Source organism: Arachis ipaensis, chromosome B03 (assembly GCF_000816755.2).
Source record: "Arachis ipaensis cultivar K30076 chromosome B03, Araip1.1, whole genome shotgun sequence".
Classification (NCBI taxonomy): domain Eukaryota; kingdom Viridiplantae; phylum Streptophyta; class Magnoliopsida; order Fabales; family Fabaceae; genus Arachis; species Arachis ipaensis.
Window position 1 is genome coordinate 33,315,636 of NC_029787.2, and position 21,582 is coordinate 33,337,217.

The following is a 21,582-nucleotide window of genomic DNA, read 5'->3' on the forward strand; positions in this document are numbered from 1 at the left end:
GTTGGTACTTAGGTAAAAGATCAGGCATCCGGCTATCCGAAAACACAAATGGATGGGCTGCATGCGAAAAATAATGACGATGATAAATGATGCTAAATGACCATCTTCCTTGCTTCGGGTTGGATGAATTAGCTATCTGTAAACAGTGCCCGGAGCCATTTTCCTTCTGCCCACTCCTGATGAATCGGTACGTACTATTGTACTTAGCTTTGTGTATGCCGTTAGAAAATAAGATGTTCAAATTTTGTACGGAGAAAACCGAATAAAAGGGGTTTTATTTTATTTTATTGTGGGTCATTTCGATGGTTAATGTACTGGGTGTTGTCCTCTACAAAACATAATAATTATGTAGATAGTGGAGCATACTCTTAAATTCAATTTCCTTTGAACTACCAACCGGAAATGAAATAAACAAAAAAAGGGAGTAAGAAATAAGAGGTTAGTGTTTGGTTGAATGAGGGTTTGGTATAGAGTTCTCGAGTTACAGGGATTAAAGTTTGTGTATTTTGTGGTATGTACGTGTTACGGAAAATCCTAGTTTAAATTCGTTGTGATCCATTGGGGTGACTTAGAGGTCGATTATTCGAGTTTGAGTACTTTCCATGACGATCACTGCTGTGTGGAAAATGATTTTCCGATTCGAACGGTGGCGATTGGTATGAAAATTTCTCAAACTTGAATAATCGATCTCTGAGGTACTTGAACGAATCACCATGAATTTGAGTTTGGATTAACTGTTACACTTAAAAACTACAAAATATCCATGCTTTAATCCTAACAACTCATGAATTCTGTGCCAACCTTCATTCAACCAAACACTGATATCTTCTTTCATGCTCAATTTTCCATTTATTTTATTTCCGGTTGGTAGCTCCAACGATATCGGATGTAACGGTTGTCTATGACCTTCGTTACGAATGACAAACTAGCAACTGATTTTGTTACGCTGCTAGTAGCTTAGTATTAATTAACACTCTAACTTATTAATGGAAGTTATTCTAACACATTCTCATCTACATGCATGAGGAGGAGCCAGAGTTGGAGGTACACGTCCTATATGTCAGATTGATGCGGCGACGCCCTCTCACAAATCGGTTAGTAACGGAATAGATAAATTTTATGTATATACCTCATATACAAATGAATAATTGTTGGGTTTTCAAAATCGATAAAAAACTTGTACGACAAATGCATTTTCAATCATCTTGTATGGGATAAACGTAACATGGGGAAAGAGGGAGATGGTAGTGCTTGGTTGTGTGAATGCTGGTCGAGAATTGTATAGTGATTAGAATTAAAGCTTGGGTATTTCGTGGTTTTAGAATATGAAGGAGAACCTAGACTTAGGAACTTAGTGAGGCGTTCGAGTGAATTGGAAATTGAATATTCGAGTTTGACAAATTTCCATGGTGACGATCATTACCATGTGGGAAATAATTTTTCGATTCATATGGGGATGAGCATTATGGAAACTTCTGAAACTTGAGTATTCTATCTCCGAGGCAATCAAACGGATCACCAAGAACTTAAATCTAGCTTCTCCTTTGTATTCTAGAATCACAAAATACACTTGCTTTTATTCGAATAACTCTGCAAGTCCGTTTCGGAGTGCATTCAACCAAATACTATCATCTTCTTTCTTGCTACATTTTACTTCAAGGCATCCCATAGATTCATTCCATCTCCGCTGGAACTTTCTAGGCCATAGGTTTTGATAGCCCTTTCCGGTTTCTATTTAAGACAATACAATGAGAGAGAATGTGGTGTGTAAATATAACTCAAACTTTTTTTTTAAGAGGCGAGTGTGGATTTTGGGTGACAACATGGCTGAGTTGCATGATCAGATGGCTGCATGAATCAAGTAATTATAATGATTACAGTCTTTGCTTTCTTGAAATGTCTTCACATATACTTTTGTTACAGTGATTGTTTATTAATTTTTAATATCAGGTAATAATAGTCTACAATGTTACGGATGACAGATGAAAACATTTTGGAAACGTTCAGGCAGAAATCCCGGGAAGCAAAACACTCGCTATCAAAGTCATGCTGTAGGCAAATAGCTGAAAACATAGAAAGATTTGCTAATGTTAAACTTAAAGGAAATGTCCGCAGGGTTTCAAAGTATTATTGTTCATAATGTTATCTTCTGTCAGTATCTAAGATTAGCATCTTCAAAATGTTATTGTTCCTAATAATCGAAAGTATGATATGCTCAAATATAAATGTGTTTGTGTTTATGTTTTTTGCTTTATATATAACGGATTCATGACAAATAACGAATCGACTAAAACGGTACAAGAAATGCTCGCTATATTTGAAACTGTTTTCATATACAGGGCGCCACTTCCCCTAAACAAAATTTCTGACGAAAATAGGAAATCCATAATAACAAAACAGATTCACAACATTGGTACAACCATCGATGAACACAACGACCCATGCAATCTAAGAATTTGGTTGATAAATCAAATGCACTAAGTAGGAAATAAAATCCATTAACACAACTCTGATTTATCAACTGTATTGCATAATCACAGTTGTAGGAAGTGCTTACACCAAATGCAACCACAATTAGTTGCAGCTAAAATACAGCAATGTAAGCAAAACACATACATATTATTGAACATGATTATCATCCTAATGCACTAAGTAGGGAAAAAATCAATTAACACAATTCTAATTGATCAACTGTATTGCATAATCACAATGGTAGCAACTCCTTACCCAAAATTCAACCACAATTAGCTGATGCTAGAATACAGCAATGTAAGCAAAAGACGTAAATATTCTTGAAGATAATTATCATCATAATAGACATATTCACAGTTAACGTAAATAACAACAGGTTAATACTCCTTAATACCAAGCAATGCCAAATACATTGCGGTCAGTAAATCAGGACTAATGATGCTTATAGAACCAAATATTTGGGTTGCACACAATTCATAAGACTAATTCTTCCAAGAAATCAAAGTGTCCTATGCATTGATGCGAACAATGCCATGTACGATCCTTGTTTATTGCCACAAGGCATTGACGATGGTGACGGATCTCGGACATCGATCTGCACATATGGTGTGTCACATTTTTCATCCATGACATCATTAACGCATTCATAGTTTGTGAATGAATGTCCCTTGTCCTCCTGTGACTCCTTCACCTGGTTATGACATCATAATCCCCAATAAGAAACCATAATCATGCATAAAAGCGTAATGATCATTCATCGCAAAGTGGTTAACAGGAGTTTTACGCATCGCACCTGTGTTAACGAATAGAGATTTTTGTTGAAAAATCCATTCATGGATGCGATGTCAATGGATTCACTGCTTTCATTGAGGTTCCGCTGTATTATAATTTTTTTTTAAACAAGAAGAAGGAGATCTTCATTAATTTACCCAGTTCATATCACAGAAATTAGAGGTTTACATTCACAAAAATTACCTCAACAAAAGTGTTGTCTTTACCCTTCCGGTTCTTCATACCTGTCACCGTAAACTTCCTTGTTCCAGCCTTTTTAAAAGGCTGCGCAAACATAGGAACATTCACATAGTTTAATGGTTTTTAAAGGGACACCCTACCGAAGAAGATTTTCACAGCATTAGCGTAGTTAGAATAAACAAATCGTACCTTGGTCTTAGGTCCTGAGTGATTTTCGGACTTAACTGAGAACGACCTCGAAGAATTAGCAAACCTTTCTGGACTAAAACCTGAGTCCCTGGCTGATGCATTGCCGTCTGATCGATCGCGGGGGTTACCTTCCACACTATGCTGCATCAGTTCTGGACAGCGCTTGTAGTAATGACCGTACTTGTGGCAATTAGAGCATGCTCTCTTCTTCTTCCAAGAAGACCTCTTGGAAGGGGCTCTTTTGCTTTTCACAACAAAGGGATCGTTGATGCCTTCCACGTTAACATTAGGCGTTGAGTTGCCTTGTTTGCGTGACTGCTGGTGGATAATTAAGTTGACAAGTTCAGATTGGACTTTATCAAAGTATGCAACATCCTTGCAAGCAATATCACACAGCTTGTTGCAATTTGATGCCAATGCAACAACTCGAAACTTTAAGACCCTTTCGACGTCATCATTCACAGGCATTTGTGTGCTAATAAATTCGTTCTTTGCATTCTTTGTCCACCTTTTGTAGATCAACAAATCTGGAAACTCAAGTATGTTTTCGAACTTCATGGCACAGAAGACATGACTACAGGGAATACCACGTGATTTAAACAGCTTGCACGAGCACGAGAACATATTCTTACCTCTATCGACTTCCACTCGTCGATCTTTGGCCGGGTCTCCGAGAGCAGTCATACTGAACTCGACCTTGTCCAATGTTGTGCTTAGTACCTTGATATTCAAAGCCCCTGCCCTCTGAATCTCATTACGAATTTCCTTAAAAATGTTTCGAGTGAAATAACATGATGCAAATCTTTCATATACCTCCAACGAGGTAATCATCACTGGTTCTGAGCACTGAGACTTAAAGTTAGCGATTAATTCGTTGTTTCTATACTCCTTTAAGGCCCTATCCAGGTTATGCATGAAGTCAATGAGGGTGTTCTTGCGATTAACATAAAATCTGATGAGAGAATTTATACCTTCGCACTGTGATGTCATCCTTATGTAACCGAAAAACTTATCCCGGAGGAAACAATGAGACCACATCGAACGAGTTTCGTACGTCTTTTCCATCCAGGTACTCCCAACAATGTTGTGCTTATCCAAAATGGCTGCCCATCTCCGATCAAAGTCTCTGTGGTCGTTGTTGTCGTATATAAGACCCTTAAAATCGCGCAGGAAATTAGGATTCTTTATATTTTCGCATGCATTTCTCTGCAGATGCCATCCGCATAACCGATGGGTCGCATCAGGAAGAACATTCTTGATTGCATCTCGCATGGCAAGGTCTCCGTCAGTTATTACTGCTTTAGAACTTTTCCCAGCCATGGCTTTAACAAAGGTTTCCAACAACCACTTATACGTCTCTGTGGTTTCGTCGGATAGTAGGCCGGAGTCGAAGATAACAGTTTGCCCGTGATGATTGCATCCGGAGAAAATTACCAAAGGCTTGTTGTATTTATTCTTCTTGTAGGTTGAATCAAAGGCAACAATATCTCCAAAGCAGTGATAGTCGATAATTGGCTGCCCATCTGCCCAAAAAATATGCTCGAGCCTTTCGTCACTAGTGAACGTATACTTTCCAAAGAACAGCGGATTGTTGTTTGACTTGCCAATCAAATAGTTTATTGCCGCATTGGCATCCCCGCTTTTAACCTTTGACCGACGATAACGATCAATGTGGTTGTACAAATCTTTGCGTGTGAAGCCAGCATGACGATATCCACCCTTCTGGAATGCAATATACCCCATAATATGGCAGGTCCTGACACCAAAATTATGAAGATTTTCCACTTGGACCTTATCAGTGACAGTGAGACAATGATTGGCGGAACCAGATGCACAAATTGGGGTGGCGTCAGATCGTGGTTGTGAGATTCCACAAAACATGATACCTTCCATCTACCGCAGCCATAGTCAAGCTTTACCCTAAGCCGAGCTGGACACTTGGTTTGCGTTAGTGACCTTGCCTCCCTTGATCTATCATCCAGATCAAGATACCTCATATTCCTCCAGCCCTCTTTATTGCAAACAAGTTGCCTACTAATGATTCTACCTTGATTATCCCTAACCACGTCGTCCTTCCTCATTACAAATCCATACCAACAAGAATAAGCGTTATAAAATTGGCAGGCCTCATCCTCTGTCCTAAACTCCAGGTTCCAAATATCCTCCACCATTAAATCTGCTATTCTTTTTACACCACAAACTTCTTCACTCTTGCTAGTAGAATCCAGCGAATCCACATCGTCGTCTTCAGCATCATCTTCTGCATTCGGTTGATAATCGAAATTATCACCCAAATCATTATCAGAATCATTCTTCGCATCATCCTCGTTTATGGACATATTTTAACCTCTGCCATAATTTTACCCAAAAATATCAACAAACAGAGCCAATGGCAGCAACTACGGGAAGTTAAACTAAGCTGCATGTAAACTTAAATGAACCAAAACCAATTAAACTAACCCAATTGTTTTCGACCCCAGTATAATGTTTTAATTTCAATTTCTCAAACCTAGCCACAGCATAGAACTGGATAATGTTACTTAATTTCCAAATTTCAGAATAGCAACACAACGCCTTAAACAGAGAACCGTTGAAAAGGCATGGACTATCATCCAAATTAAACTAATCTGGATTAACAAAAAAACTTAATTGGACATGCCTTGATGACAACCAAAGGTTGAGCTTGAACGGATAAAAAATGCACTCTCGGAGGGAGGTGACCTTACCTAATCCGTACGCACCTAATTCGAAGGCAGCCGAAAAATGAATGTTGGTAAACCAGCTTCCAGCAGCCACAGTTTCCAATCAAGCAGAAGTTCAGCTACAAATTTCTCTATCGGAGCCACATCAGTTTAGCATTCGCCCTCTCTTTAGTTGACGTCGATGCCTAGCCGACGAAACCAGAGCACCAGTTCCGGAACCTTTCAATCGAAGGAGATCATTCTTGCTAAATGTACGCTGGGTATAGAACGAAGACGAAAAAACCAAACAGGGTTGGGTCGTGGGTTCTAGGATAACAAATTTCAGGGTTGGGTAGTGGGTATACAATGCAGGCGAAAATACCAGTGAGTAGTGGGTTCTATGTGTTTTCCACGTTCTGAGACATGCATGTTGAATTTCAGGAAGAGATGGAGGGTATTTTTTAAAATGAAAAACAAGTTAGAGATTATAAATTATAATTACAAATGTTCCCAATACACTATATAGTATGTATATACAATAATTAATGCAATATATGTTATGATATATGTTCATTAAAGGCTTTTGCTATAACCAATAAATGCATTAATAAAAGGTTGAAAATTTTTTTGATCAATGGCTGATGACACATATGCAAGGGTAACTTACCCTCAAAATTACTATGGGTTTGGAAAAAAACACCTTTTTATTTATAAACATATTTAAATTAGAATTTGTTTATAGAACCAAAAATCAAAATCAAATTTCATGATGACAAAATATAATATTTGCTTGAGTTGCCTGTGATGTGATGATTGGATTTGGATCCACTCAAACCGAAACTGAAAAAAAACGGCTTCGTAGAAATCAGCTGAGAACGAAAGCAAAAGGAAAAGAAAAGGAACATGTTCCCATGTTTCCAAGAAAACGGGATTTGGAAGTTTGAAGAAAAAATAAAAGAAGGCGTTTGAGAATGGGGAACAAGATCGCTCGGACGACGCAGGTGTCGGCGTCGGAGTACTACCTTCACGAGCTGCCGTCGACGTACAATCTGGTGCTGAAGGAGGTGCTCGGACGGGGCCGTTTCTTCAAGTCGATTCAGTGCAAGCACGACGAGGGCCTCCTCCTCGTTAAGGTCTATTTCAAGCGCGGCCATTCCATTGATCTCTCCCCCTACGAACGCCGTCTCTCTCAGATCAAGCACATTTTCCTCTCCATTCACCATCCTCACCTTTGGCCCTTTCAGGTCCCTTCTCTTTTCCATAACTCTCTAACTAGTTACTATTTCAGCCTCAGCGTTTCCTTAACTACACTCTACACTCTCGTCTTTCAGTTTTGGCAAGAAACCGATAAAGCAGCATACCTTCTCAGGCAGTATTTTTTCCATAATTTGCATGATCGACTAAGCACTCGACCTTTTCTCAGTTTCATCGAGAAGAAATGGCTGGCTTTCCAGTTGCTTTTAGCTGTGAAACAGAGCCACCATGAGGGGGTGTGTCATGGTAAGTCTTTGCATTAAGCAATCCCAGCTCCAAAACACACATGAAAGTAGGTGATGTTAAGTGATGATGATGCATTGATTTGCATATTGTAGGTGATATTAAGTGTGAGAATGTGTTGATTACATCTTCGAATTGGCTTTACCTTGCTGACTTCGCATCTTTCAAGCCCACCTACATCCCATATGATGATCCATCAGATTTCTCTTTCTTCTTTGACACTGGTGGAAGAAGGCTCTGTTATCTGGCACCTGAGGTTGGCTCTTTTTTCTTTCTATTTCTTGTTCCTACAATTGACATAAATGTCAGATATTACATTGCATGGTTTCAAAATTACTGTAGCACATTGTTGTGCTTTTCTCTGCCTTCTTTTTCTAAAAGATAATAATTTTGGTGTCAGGGTGCAACTGGAACTTGTTAGTACGAATTCTCATACTCTGTTTCGTATATTAACAAAATTGAGATTCACTGTTGTTTCATGTTCTTGTGTGTGTGTGTGTTTCAAGTGAATACTGCAATTAGTGAGGCACAATTTCTATTCTTCTATGCTGTTATATATGCCTTTTCTTAATGGTCACTATTTACCTTGTCTATTTTTTTACTGGCAGAGATTTTATGAACATGGAGGGGAAATGCAGATGCCGCAAGATGCCCCTTTAGAGCCATCCATGGATATATTTGCTGTCGGGTTAGTACTCTGCTGTTGGAGTCTTAACACTTTAGCTCTTTGATTATCCCCATTTCAGGCTTCGGCCTTTCAAAAACATTTCTTTGTGTTTCATTTATATGGCAAGTTATTTAGAGCAGTTGTGCTGCCGGGGAAAGGAAAGTTTATTTCCAGCTTTCATCTACACTTTTTTCCCTCACTTCCTATTATTAAGTGAAAAATAGCATATCAAACTTATCTTTTAAGGGATGCAGCTATTGCACACAAACACTGAAAAAGAAGGGTAAGCCCCTAAATTCTGTTGAATTCAGTATTTTCTGACTCTTCGCTACAATACCTTGAAGATCCTAATAGATATATGGGCTTGACTATATTTCCACACACTTGTCTATTGACATTTGGGCAGGTTTTACATAACTAAAAGATTGAGTCAATAATAGTCGAAGAGGAACTCAAGGGGTCTCTGTGAAGTGAAAAAAGAAAAGAAAAAAAAAAAATTGGGTCCTTGCTAATTTATTTATCATAAAAACTTACGTCAACTCTGGATCTATTTTTGTTGAATCAGTGATAATTAATGTTGCATTGTAGTCATACAGCTGACTTAATCGCTTCCTTTTGTTTTGTATCTTTTCTAAGGTGCACACATCATTTTACTACTTCAGGTGTGTAATTGCAGAGCTTTTTCTTGAGGGACAGCCACTGTTTGAACTGTCTCAACTTCTTGCTTATCGCAGAGGGCAATATGATCCTAGTCAACATCTTGAGAAAGTACTCTCCCTATCTACGAGTGTTATGCCTTGTTCTTTATCTTTATTTGTCCTCCCATTAATATGGTTTTCCCCATGCCTGTACTTCTAACTGCTGCTTTTATATGTTTGATAATGTATTTCCAATTAGTGCAGATACCAGATCCTGGAGTCCGTAAGATGATACAACACATGATTCAGTTAGAACCGGAGTTGCGGCTTTCTGCTGAAAGCTATCTAGAGGAATATGCTGCAGTTGTATTCCCAACATATTTTTCACCTTTTTTTCACGATTTTTTCTGCTGCTGGAGTCCTCTCCAACCTGATATGAGGGTAATAGGTCTTTAATAAAATATTTTGGATCAGAGTGATTTAATGCTTCTGGTAACTCATACATCACTTTTTTCTGTTGTGATCAATCTGTCTAGATTTTGTTATGCCAAAGTGCTTTCCAGGAGATATTTAAACAAATGATGAACAACAATAACCATTCATCTGGCCCCCAGCATGTGAAAGGAGATTCACCTAATTCTACATTTCCTGAAAATCTTCAAACTTTGCAATCTTCTGGAGAGCTGCTTCAAGCTATCTCCAATGAATTTCAAGGAACTGATCACCCGTTTCTGAAAAGGATCATTTTGAATGACTTAAGTTCATTGAAGTCTGAAAATGATAATCAATCAGATACATGCGACATGCCCTTTTTACCATTGTCAAACAATATTATGAAATGCGAAGGCATGGTTTTGATTACTTCTTTGCTCTGTTCCTGCCTGCGCAATGTCAAGTTTCCTCACCTGAGGAGGGCAGCTGTACTCTTGCTGAAGGCTTCTGCCTTATACATTGATGATGAAGACCGTTTGCAGCGTGTTATCCCATATGTGATTGTAATGCTTTCAGATTCAGCTGCGATTGTGCGATGTGCTGCCTTAAAGACTTTGTGTGACATTCTGCCCTTAGTCCAAGACTTTCCTCCAAGCGATGCAAAGATATTTCCTGAGTATATACTTCCCATGCTTTCTATGCTTCCTGATGATCCAGAGGAAAGTGTGAGAATATGTTATTCCAGAAACATAGCTAAGTTGGCACTAACTGGTTATGGATTCTTGATACGCTCAATAAGGTTAAGAGAGGCAGGCGTCCTTGATGAATTGAACTCACCACGAAAACCATTAATATCCTCTGCTCAGACCCCTGGAAAACTAAAGAGGATAAATACTGATGCGCAACTTGCGCAGCTGAGGAAATCCATAGCGGAAATTGTCCAAGAACTTGTTATGGGTCCAAAGCAAACACCAAATATTAGGCGAGCACTTCTTCAGGACATTGGTAGACTGGGCTGGTTCTTTGGGAGGAGACAGAGTAACGACTTTCTGTTACCTGTCCTCCCTGCTTTCCTAAATGATCAGGATGAGCAATTAAGGACAGTATTCTATGAAAAGCTGGTTTATGTCTGCTTTCTTGTGGGCCAAACCAGTGTAGAAAAATATCTATTGCCATACATCGAGCAGGCTTTAAGTGACAAAACAGAGGCAGTAATTGTTAAAGCCTTGGATTGCTTGACTATTCTATGCAAAAGTGGGTTCTTCCGGAAGAGGATACTGCTTGAAATGATAGAGCACAGTTTTCCCTTACTAGGTTATCCCAGTGAATGGGTAAAACGATCAGCTGTTTCTTTTATTGCTGCTAGTAGTGAGAGCTTGGGTACAGTAGATTCCTATGTTTTTCTTGCTCCTGTTATACGACCTTTCCTCCATAGACAACCTGTAACACTTGCTTCAGAGCAGGTACTTTTGTCATGTTTGAAACCTCCTGTCTCAAGACAGGCTTTTTATGAAGTCTTGGAGAACTCTAGGAGTTCAGACATGTTAGATAGACAGAGAAAAATATGGTATAATTCATCATCACAATCTACACTCTGGGAAATAGATTTTCTGAAAAAGGGAATTGAGGGGTTGAACACACTGGACAATTGGGCAGACAAGCAACAAGGTCCTGGGGTTCAACAAGCTGTTGGTACTGGCTTCCAACAGCTAGGACTATCAGATTGTGACACAGGTGAGGCAAATTTGAGAGATACAAAGAGCTTTTTACATAGTGCTAGCAATATAGTGGGACATAATGATCTCCGATCTTCAGAGAAGTTACAATTTTCAGGACTTACATCACCATATGGTAGTGGCATAAACAATTTCACATACAAAAGGCCATCAGAAGGGATACCTTTGTACTCTTTCTATGCGGACAGGCAGGGAATGGGAATTCCTCCAGCATCAGATTCTCCAGTGCAAATGAATTCTCCTGGTCGCAGTTCGTCTTCCATGCCTTGGGTTAATCCAGTCAGTAATTCCTTCAATTTGGCTAGTTCTGTTCCAGCACCAAAGTCTGCTTCGGAATCTTTTAGCATTAACAGCGGACCTAAACAGTTCTACCGAGTTGTACATGAGCCAGATGGCAGGGAAAATGAAACATGTGTTAATAGCACATTTCAAGATGCAGGACTGTCTAAAGCTAGTTCAATTTTAATGGAAGATGCAACTGCCCAAACTGATCCGTCAGGATTTTCCTGTCACTCATCCATTCCTGATTCTGGCTGGAGGCCCCGTGGGGTGTTGGTTGCACATCTCCAGGAGCACAGTTCAGCTGTAAATGAAATAGCTATTTCCAATGATCATTGCTTCTTTGTGAGTGCATCTGATGACTCTACAGTCAAAATCTGGGATTCAAGAAAACTGGAAAAGGACATTGCTTTTAGGTCAAAGCTAACTTATCACCTAGGGGGAAGCCGAGCATTATGTGCAGCAATGCTTTGGGGATCTACGCAAGTAATTGTTGGAGCATCTGATGGACTGATTCATATGTTCTCTATTGATCATATATCTAGAGGTTTGGGAAATGTCGTTGAGAAGTATTCTGGTATTGCTGATATCACTAAAAAGGATATCAAGGAAGCTGCTATACTCAGCCTTTTGAAGAGCCCAGTGGATAATCATACAGTCATGTATAGCACCCAGAACGGTGGTATTCATATGTGGGATACTAGATCAGATTCCAATGTATGGACTCTAAAAGCTATTCCAGAGGAGGGCTATGTTTCTTCTGTAGCCTCAGGGCCTTGTGGTAATTGGGTTGTATCAGGGTCATCAAGGGGTGTTCTTACACTTTGGGATCTGAGGTTTCTTATACCTGTGAACTCTTGGCAGTATTCTCCTGCTTGCCCTATAGAAAAAATATGTCTCTTTCTTCCTCCTCCAAATGGCCCTCCTCCTCCGACTTCTAGGCCTCTTGTTTATGTTGCTGCTGGTTGCAATGAAGTTTCTCTTTGGAATGCGGAGAATGGCACTTGTCACCAGGTAGGTATAAGTGCTCAGTTCTTTTACGGTTGGAGATAATGAGAGCAATATGACTAGAACAATCTCAACCCCGATAAATACGCTATCAAAGTTTAAATATCTGTTTGGCAGGAGAAGATTGTGCGCGTGAACAAAGTTTAAATTTGGCTGGTTTCATACCGATTTTGATACGAACCTATGCCTTCCTTGCTTATAGGCTACGGCTATCTTAAAATCATATGAAATTGTGATAATATTAATAATTATTATATTCTTATTTCCGTCTTCTACAGTTAACACTTCTTTCTCCAGGTATTGAAGTTGGCCAATTATGACAATGATGCAGAAATGTCTGATCGGCCTTGGGCATTGGCCAGAAATTCAAGTAAACTAAGTTCTAAATCAAATCATAGAAGAAATATCAATCCCAAGTACAATGTTGATGAACTAAATGAACCTCCTCCTCGTCTTCCTGGTATCCGTTCACTACTTCCTTTGCCAGGGGGTGATTTATTGACTGGGAGCACCGATTTGAAGATACGCCGATGGGATCATTGCAGGTTTTGTGTTGAAATTCACTCTTGTTTGCTCTTTTTGCAGCAATATTCTGATTAAGTATATCTGTTTATTTTATTGCAGTCCGAAAAGAAGTTATTGTATTTGTGGCCCAACCTTAAAAGGAGTAGGAAATGATGATTTTTATGAAACAAAATCTAGCTTTGGAGTGCAAGTTGTACAGGTAAATTTTTCCATCCTTTTTGCTCTTTTTTTCCCCTTTTATTGTTATTATTAATTGCCATGGGTGGGCTACATGATTCATTGGCAAACGAATCAAGAAATTGGACGCATCCAACTCTAGAATACATTTTGCATGGTTCCATTTCTTTTTGTCTTGTCCAATGTATGATAGGACTGCAAATTAAACCACTGGTTGCTGGAAATCTTGATCTTCTCTGTTCAATTATGCTTTGTGAACTTTGTTGGATATTGCTTGCTTCACTTTAAACCATCCAGCTTTTTTGGAATACTGCTAACTTGTATTTCACTTTTTATTCTCGTTAACAGGAGACAAAAAAACGCCCACTTACAATAAAGCTAACCGCAAAGGTAGTTCTTGCTGCTGCTGCCACTGATCCTGCGGGTTGCCATCGTGATTCTATCCTTTCTCTGGCTTCTGTAAAGTTAAACCAGAGACTCTTGCTATCAAGTGCTAGAGATGGGGCTATCAAGGTTTGGAAGTAAATTGGTAAAAGTTCTTAATTTTATGTACATAAGTAGTGTAGATTCCTAGTACAGTAAGTTGTACATCACAAAATATAGGAACTTTGTTGTTTCCAATTTTTTCAAGAGCATAAATTAATAGTTGTAAGAAACTTAACTAAATTTGTAATTATACTAGAGAAAAATGTTACAAATAGATGTGATCCAGGATCCAGCGGTAGTTTTCTGAACATAAGTCTTCTGGCTACAGTGACGTAAGTTTCTTTCGTCAAAGTACTGCGACTCAAACATATGAAATTAGAAAAATCAAGTACTGCAAGGTGCAAAAAGCAAGCAAGCAAACATGCAAGGTGCTTTTTACTTGTGTGAAAAATTGAGGGTTTACTAAAGAAGTTGTAGGATTTCAACAGACTGATTTCATTCTTTTTGCTAAGAAACAAACAAGTTATACTAGAATCGTATTTGCATTGGTCACTGTTGGAACTTGGAAGTGGTCGAAGAAGTCCAAATCCTACTGTGAGTGTGTTATGTAGATTATTAACCAATCAAATGCAAATAATTATCTTAATGGTTGCAAATAATTACAGTGGTTCAAAATCTAATGCGGGAGCAAAACCTACTCTTTTTTGTGGATGCTAGTTTCATGTGTATCAAAATTTTTATTTTGTTAATGACAAAAAAGAAAGAATTTTGTAGAGTTAACCACTCTTTTTTGTAGATGCTAGTTTCATGTGTATCAAAATTTTTATTTTGTTAATGACAAAAAAAAAAAAATTTTGTAGAGTTAACCACTCTTTTTTGTAGATGCTAGTTTCATATGTATCAAAATTTTTATTTTGTTAATGACAAAAAAGAAAGAATTTTGTAGAGTTAACCAATGAAATAAAATAAAATAATGACTACTCGAATAAAATTAATATAAAGAACACTTTTCAAAATTTCAAAATACTACAAACATATGATGAAAAAAACCATTACAGAATTTCAAAAATTTTAACCAAAACGAAGAACTTAATAAGTACAAAAGAAAAAAAAATTAACTTTGCAATAAAAGTAAATTACATAAATATAAAATATAGAATTTGTAAAGAACAATAAAGAAGAAAATAGAAGAAAATTTACAAAAAACAAACACAAGACAAAGTCTTAGAAATTCATTGAGATGAGATGTGAGTGTGTTTTCTTGTGTGAGTGTGTTTTTTTGGAGAGAATTTTCAATCTCTTTTTCATCACTCACCACTCTATTTATAGATATCCTTAACCAATCTCGTACTGCCAAATGTCAATCTCAAAGGTAGCGTTTGTTTTTGGAGACAGTACACAAAGACATGGACATTAAATAATTAAAACGTGTTTGGTAGCAGAGACATAGACAGTGGACATATTGTTTCTGGAATAATTTTTTTAATTTTTGTGTCCACTCTTTTATGAGGGACAATGATGAACACGGGAATTAACAAAGTGGACACAGATTTTTTTATGAAAATTCTTTTCCATTTTATCCCTACATATTATTATTATTCCATTGTTGCCCTTTTTTAAATCATATCATAAGCCCTAATTTTATGTGTTGTGCAGCAGCCTTCTCCTCCGAGGTAATCTTCTCCATGCTCTCTGTTTCGTCTCTCCTTCTTCCTTCTCTTTTTTGGATTCTTTTTTCGTCTCACTTCCCAAGTATAACTCTCTGTCTCTTCTCTTTCTCTTCTTGCTCTCTGTCCATTTTTTCTTCTTCTTATTTCTCTTCTTTTTTCAGTGTTATGTGGTTTAGTACTTCATCTTATTCTTCTTTCTTTTTCTTTTTCTTTGTTTCTTTTTTTTCTTCTTTACTGCGTGCTTCTCCTCTTCATTTTTTTGCTCAACTAATTTAACTACAATATTTCAGAAGCAAATTATTTATTAGAGCTTGTAACAACTTTTGGAATTCACGTGTTCTTCTCTTTCTCAGTCACGCAGGTATATAACTCTGCCTTTCCTCTTTGCTTCTTATTTTCGTTTGCATTTTTTTTACTTTAAATTATTGGGTTCTTCTGGCTTCTTTTATTTTTATTTGTTTATATTGTTTGTGATTTGAAAATGTAAAAATTGAATATGGACATGAGAAATTGTCTTTCTGGTGTCAAAATTTTTAATTTATACAATCCTGCTGAGAATGAATGATTGAACATATTTTGTTCAGAATTGAATAAGGAATGGAAAAAATATATTGAAGTCTTCTTATTTGTTTGAATGCAAAAATAAAATAATTAGTTGGTTATGTTGTTATTTTTATTCTTATTGATTATTTTTAGTATTTATGTTATTTTATAATAAATTATGATTTATATTTTTTATCTGTTGTTAGGAAAAAATGGAACCATTGGACCAATCTGAACAATTTAGGTGATTTCTTTTTTTTTTTTTTATTTTATGATTCAGATTGAACTTGAGACAGCCACAATATTAGTTTTGATATTGGCATTTTTTTATTTGAAGAATAGGAGAAGGAGACATTTGTTGATTAGGAATAGAGAAATTAATACTAATCTCTTAAGACGGAATGTGTTAAGCCGCATCATAGGAGGAGGCGATAGGAATTGTATTTGGGAATTAAGGATGAGCGTAGATGCATTAGGAAGATTATGTGAGTTACTTAAAGTTCAGGGTGGATTAAGCGATGAATGCCATGTAAATATACCTGAGCAAGTGATTATATTTTTAATAATTTTAGCTCATCATAAAAAGAATCGCACACTCCAAGTTAGATTTTATAGGTCAGGAGAAACAATAAGTAAGTATTTTAATAAAGTTTTGTCGTCGGTATTATGTGTCCAAAGCCTGTTCCTGTTCCAGATGACTGCATAGATCCCCGATGGAAATGGTTCAAGGTACGTCTAATGAAGAAATGCGGTTGTGGTTTTGTATTATATATGGTTTGGTATAGAGATAGTTTTGAACCTTCAATTTCTTTGCTTTAGAATTGTCTAGGAGCATTAGATGGAACATATATAGATGTGACTGTCCCTGAAGAAGATAAATCAAGATACAGAACAAGAAAAGGTAAAATATCAACCAACGTCCTAGGCGTATGCAATCGAGATATGAATTTTGTGTACGTACTTAGTGGATGGGAAGGATCCGCATCGGATTCAAGAGTCCTTAGAGATGCAATTTCACGTCGTAATAACCTCAAGATACCAATTGGTATGTAATAGTTAAATTTTAGGTAACAAAAACACTTCAAAATTTTTAATTCATACAATTTTCTTAATCCTCATAACGTGTCTCTTTTAATTTATAGGGAATTATTATTTAGTGGATGCTGGTCATACTAATTGCAAGGGATTTCTAGCACCATATAGGCATACTCGATACCACGTACAATAATGGGTCTATGGTAGAAATGCGCCTAGAAACTTTCGAGAATATTTTAACAAGAAGCACTCTTCAGCTAGGAACATTATTGAGCGTTGTTTTGGTTTATTGAAGAAGAGATGCGCAATTTTGAGGAGTCCTTGTTTCTACCAAATCAAGACACAAAATAGAATAATTATTGCTTGTTGTTTATTACAAAATTTTATTCGGCTTAATATGGACTCCGATCCTGAGGAGGACATGTCACTTGAGAATGAGCAAGTGATTATTGGAGAGGAGCATGGTGATAACCAAGATGGCGACGATGAAATTATTGACAGTGTAGAGGGCAGCAATGAATGGACTGTTTGGCGAGACAACTTAGCACATGAAATGTACAATGAGTGGATGCATAGCCGAATTAATTAGTTGGTTTATTTCTTGTATGTGTATTTTATTTGAATTATTATGATAGTTTGTTGTGTTGGATTTTGTATTGTATTGATACATTATAAAAATAATCTCATGATATGCTTATGATATGCTTTTGTGTTGTATTGATACATTATATGTGTATTTTATATGAATCATTATGTGTATTTTATTTAAATATATTGTATTGATACATTATAAAGATAATGTCATGATATGCTTAGGATGTTCAATTGAATTTTGATTGAGTTAATATAGATTGTAGGGATAAATGGACAGACATGTTTGGACTGATGAAGAGACAGAGGTATTTGTTGGTTTTATGGAGGAGCTTGTCATTGAAGGAAGAATAGCTGATGCAGGTCAATTTAGGCCCGGATCTTTTGAGAAACTTGTTGCAAAAATGAATGAAAGGTTTCCAGGTGGTGGTTTTCAAATAACTCATTGCAAAAACAAGGTTAAGAGGTTGAAAGAGAAATATCAATTTGCTGCTGACATGGCAGCCTGTAGCGGTTTTGGATGAGATGATGTGAAGCAATGTGTGGTTGTGGACAACAAAGAGATCCTAGCTGCTTATATGAAGGTTGGTTTACAAGTTTGATTTTGTTGAATTAATTTTATTCTACTTGATAGTCTGTTGGACGAAGAAGATACGGATATCTTTAACTCAAACCATGATTGCAGTGAATCTCTACTCCAACAATTAAATTCTGTGGCTTCATCTTCTGGGAAGAAACAAGGAAAGAAGCCTTCCTCATTTAACGCGGCAAAGGATACCAAGATGATGAAGGGGTTAACTGACACGTTGAAATATGTGTTCGATCAACAGGAAACGCGTTTGGATGCTTTTGCCCAAGCTATGGTAAACACTCGTGAGGAAAAAAGGCTGGTGATATACTTAGCGAACTTGGATTCACTGATGATGAAGTTATTTCTATTGCATTCAAGTTCTCCACAAATCCTCATCTGGAAAAAATGTTTTGGTCATTGGGAAATAGTCAGAAAGCCGGATTTATTAGAGCTATATTGCATACTTAGAATTAGAGTTAATCTCTTTTAGAGTTATCATTTCATTTTGTGCAGATTTAGGTTCAAACATGCATAATTTTGAATGCAAGATTTTGTTGATGTTAGTGCATAATTAGTTTTAAGTATTGGTTTTAATTATGTTACTGCAGAAACTTGTTCAAAATGGGTGCTTAATTAATTTTAGTTTTTTTCTTCAATTTGAAAATGTTTCTTTTGTTTATGTTCAATTAGAATTTTTAGTCAACTGTGCAGAATATAACTTTATTTATGTTAAGCATGTGCAAAAGTACTCACTAGAAATGATTAAATGACAATAATAAAGTCACATGAGGAGAGTGGCACACAGAAATATCTAGCTCTCTCATGTACCAATAAATAAAATATAAATTGCTACTGTCTTGATCGAATATTAAACAACAGAAAAGAAATTAAAAAAGCAAAAGGGTTTGATATTGGAGTAGTTGTCATCATCAAACTTGAACTGCAACCCTTCCATTTGAAGTAGCAGAGAGTTGAACCATAGCTTCTGGTTTTGTGCCAAGGCACTCTCATCATTGTTCTTGTCTCCCTTGCAGGAGCAGTAGCAAGCATATAATATCAGCTGAACAAGTCCAGACACTGCTCCAATACTGTTGCTTATCTACGCACTCGAGTTGTTTCGCAGGCGTACCCTCCATAGATGGTTTTCATGTCCATTACATTTCAGATGCTCGGCCAGTTAATGCCCAATCCATTGAGATAGGACCTGTTAACAACAGCATTCCAGTGGTTCATGTCAACAACCAATTTCTCTTTGTTGCTTATCCAGTCAGGATATGATTCAAGCCTCTTCGCCCATTGCTCGGGCCGCTTTGCCCCATGTTGTTCAATTCCAATTGGAATGCTGTGCAAAAAACTCTTCATTCGAACGTACCTATTTAGATAATATGGTAAGTCATATGATGTAGAAAGCCAAGTTGGATAAATCATGAAGCAGTTTTGGCAAAATAATGTAACAGAAGCATACCATGCTGCATCAGGATTTTCACTCTCTTTGCAAAGTGGTGAAATTTTCTTCCTCCTCAATTCATATATCTCATTTCCTTCAGGCTTTTGATATATTTTAACTCCAACTTCACCAATGTCATCACTTTTATGTGCTAGAACATTCCAACAAATAGATGCTGTCAATAAAGTCATGGCTGGAAAAGAAAAAGATGCATCAATGTTACTTGTATAGCAATGCAAGAATGTACCACAGAAAAAGAGAAGATGGGGTGTGAAGAAAATAATGAATTGAAACAAACAGTTTGATTTAAAGTGAGACTGACCAACCTTCTTCTTCTTCAATACTGTCATGTTTAGTCAACATAATAAAGTATCCACTGGGTTTTAGAATCCGATTCATCTCGAACAAAAGCTTACCCCCTAAAACAGGGAGAAAATTGAGTTATTGTTGTAATATGATAAGTAGAATCATCAACTAACAAATTGCCCACTAGAATCATCAACCTCATCGAGATTTTGTTTCGAGATAGGATGTTCAATCTTACACAACGCATCAAATCCAAATTTAATTCCAAAAATGTACCCTTTCATTTCCCAAGTAACTGCCACAATCATCATAACTCCATTAAATGCGCTCACGTTCTTCCACGTTCCATCAGTCTTTTCACTCCTCTCACATTTCTCAATTTTTTAACTACCAAGACACACATATAAAAATCCAACATTTCCTTTCCTCTTTCACTTTAAACTTTCATTTCCAGAAAAATCTTCTTTTCTCTCTAAAGAGATGTCTCTACCATTGTTGCTACTACCGCTATTGTCGTCTCCCAAGCTTCAAGCTTCACAACGCTTTCATCTACCCTTTAAAACTAGGTATTGCCTGCATCATTCAAGTTTACTTGCTTTTCTTCTCCCTTTGAACTCCGCTTTTTTCATTTCCTTAATTATTCATAAAGGAGAAGGAATTTTATTCTCTCTCTCTTTTTTATATTTATCGAACCAGCAATTATGGGTTCTTCTAAAGAAAATACCCTTTTAGATCGTAGAATAAACCTCTTCCATTCATCTCCAGTATCACCAATTACCCAATTACCATTAGTATTACCACATTTTTTGTATAGGATTTTTCTTATACTATCCATATTATGATGGTGGAAATGTTACAAGTTTTTTAGTTTGTCTGACTAATCTTAATCCTAATTTACAGGAATGATATCTCCTTCATCTATGGCATCTCCTTCATCACTCAAACCTTCCCCTACCAAAAACAAAGGCAAAGAATCAATCGAGCAATCCACTGAAAAAACCAACTTGGCCATTTTGTCAAAAGATTTCGACATCGTCGTCGAAGACTCGATCGACACTATTAATGACGATAAGATTTTGTTTCCATTTTCTGTCGAGGACAAATTACATTGTTTTCTAAGTCCTTTGAATTTTCTAGAACAAGCAAAAAGCATTTTCCACTACTTTCCATGTAATGAAAGGCAAGATATTCAAGTCAAGAACGAACTTGTTTGTTGCCCCTTTTGTCGATCATGCTCGACCTTTCTATAATAACCCAAAGATTGCTTGCAAGAATGTAAACTTCCTTGCGTGGTAGAAAGGAATGGAACCCTTCAAGAAAGATGCTTGGCATTATCGAGGAATCTATGATCTCCTCAGGCTCTCTCAATTTTACCCTTTATCAACATGTCACTGGATGATTGGGGTTATGATATGTTTTTGGAGAAAAACCACCAAAATCTTCATCTTCCATGTGGAATGGTCGGTTCTACTCTTTTCGACGTGGCTGTTATCAATGAGCTTTCTTCAAATGGGACTATAATTACTTCTGACCTACACCCTAAAAAGGAATATGATATCAACTTTATAAGCTTTTATGGGGAGTTCATCAGAAACAATATGGGTGAAGAAGGAAGCCTAATTACTAATGACGAGCACGTAGTGTTTCTTTTTTACTAGCTCAATGCGATAGTCTTCTTTCTGCTCAAGGAGTGTTACCATGCAAAAATTATACATTCACT

General features: G+C 37.0%; 3 protein-coding genes across 3 annotated transcripts; 1 reads left to right on the plus strand and 2 right to left on the minus strand.

Annotated features, from left to right (window-relative positions):
- On the minus strand, positions 2,972 to 5,972 carry LOC107632882 (protein FAR1-RELATED SEQUENCE 5-like). The gene is made up of 5 exons (XM_016336521.1): positions 5,520 to 5,972; positions 3,634 to 5,424; positions 3,448 to 3,528; positions 3,266 to 3,349; positions 2,972 to 3,163 (listed from the first exon to the last, which is right to left on the minus strand). Exons 1-5 carry the CDS (start codon positions 5,970 to 5,972, stop codon positions 2,972 to 2,974), a joined length of 2,601 nt encoding a protein of 866 aa, XP_016192007.1.
- Positions 7,133 to 13,973, plus strand: LOC107630195 (phosphoinositide 3-kinase regulatory subunit 4-like). The gene is made up of 10 exons (XM_016333266.2): positions 7,133 to 7,558; positions 7,646 to 7,814; positions 7,907 to 8,067; positions 8,420 to 8,499; positions 9,141 to 9,246; positions 9,381 to 9,557; positions 9,653 to 12,577; positions 12,869 to 13,116; positions 13,196 to 13,295; positions 13,622 to 13,973. Exons 1-10 carry the CDS (start codon positions 7,286 to 7,288, stop codon positions 13,796 to 13,798), a joined length of 4,416 nt encoding a protein of 1,471 aa, XP_016188752.1. The 5' UTR covers positions 7,133 to 7,285; the 3' UTR covers positions 13,799 to 13,973.
- On the minus strand, positions 18,937 to 19,985 carry LOC110269636 (probable methyltransferase PMT28). Its single transcript, XM_021117554.1, has 2 exons — positions 19,575 to 19,985; positions 18,937 to 19,481 (listed from the first exon to the last, which is right to left on the minus strand). Exons 1-2 carry the CDS (start codon positions 19,904 to 19,906, stop codon positions 19,271 to 19,273), a joined length of 543 nt encoding a protein of 180 aa, XP_020973213.1. The 5' UTR covers positions 19,907 to 19,985; the 3' UTR covers positions 18,937 to 19,270.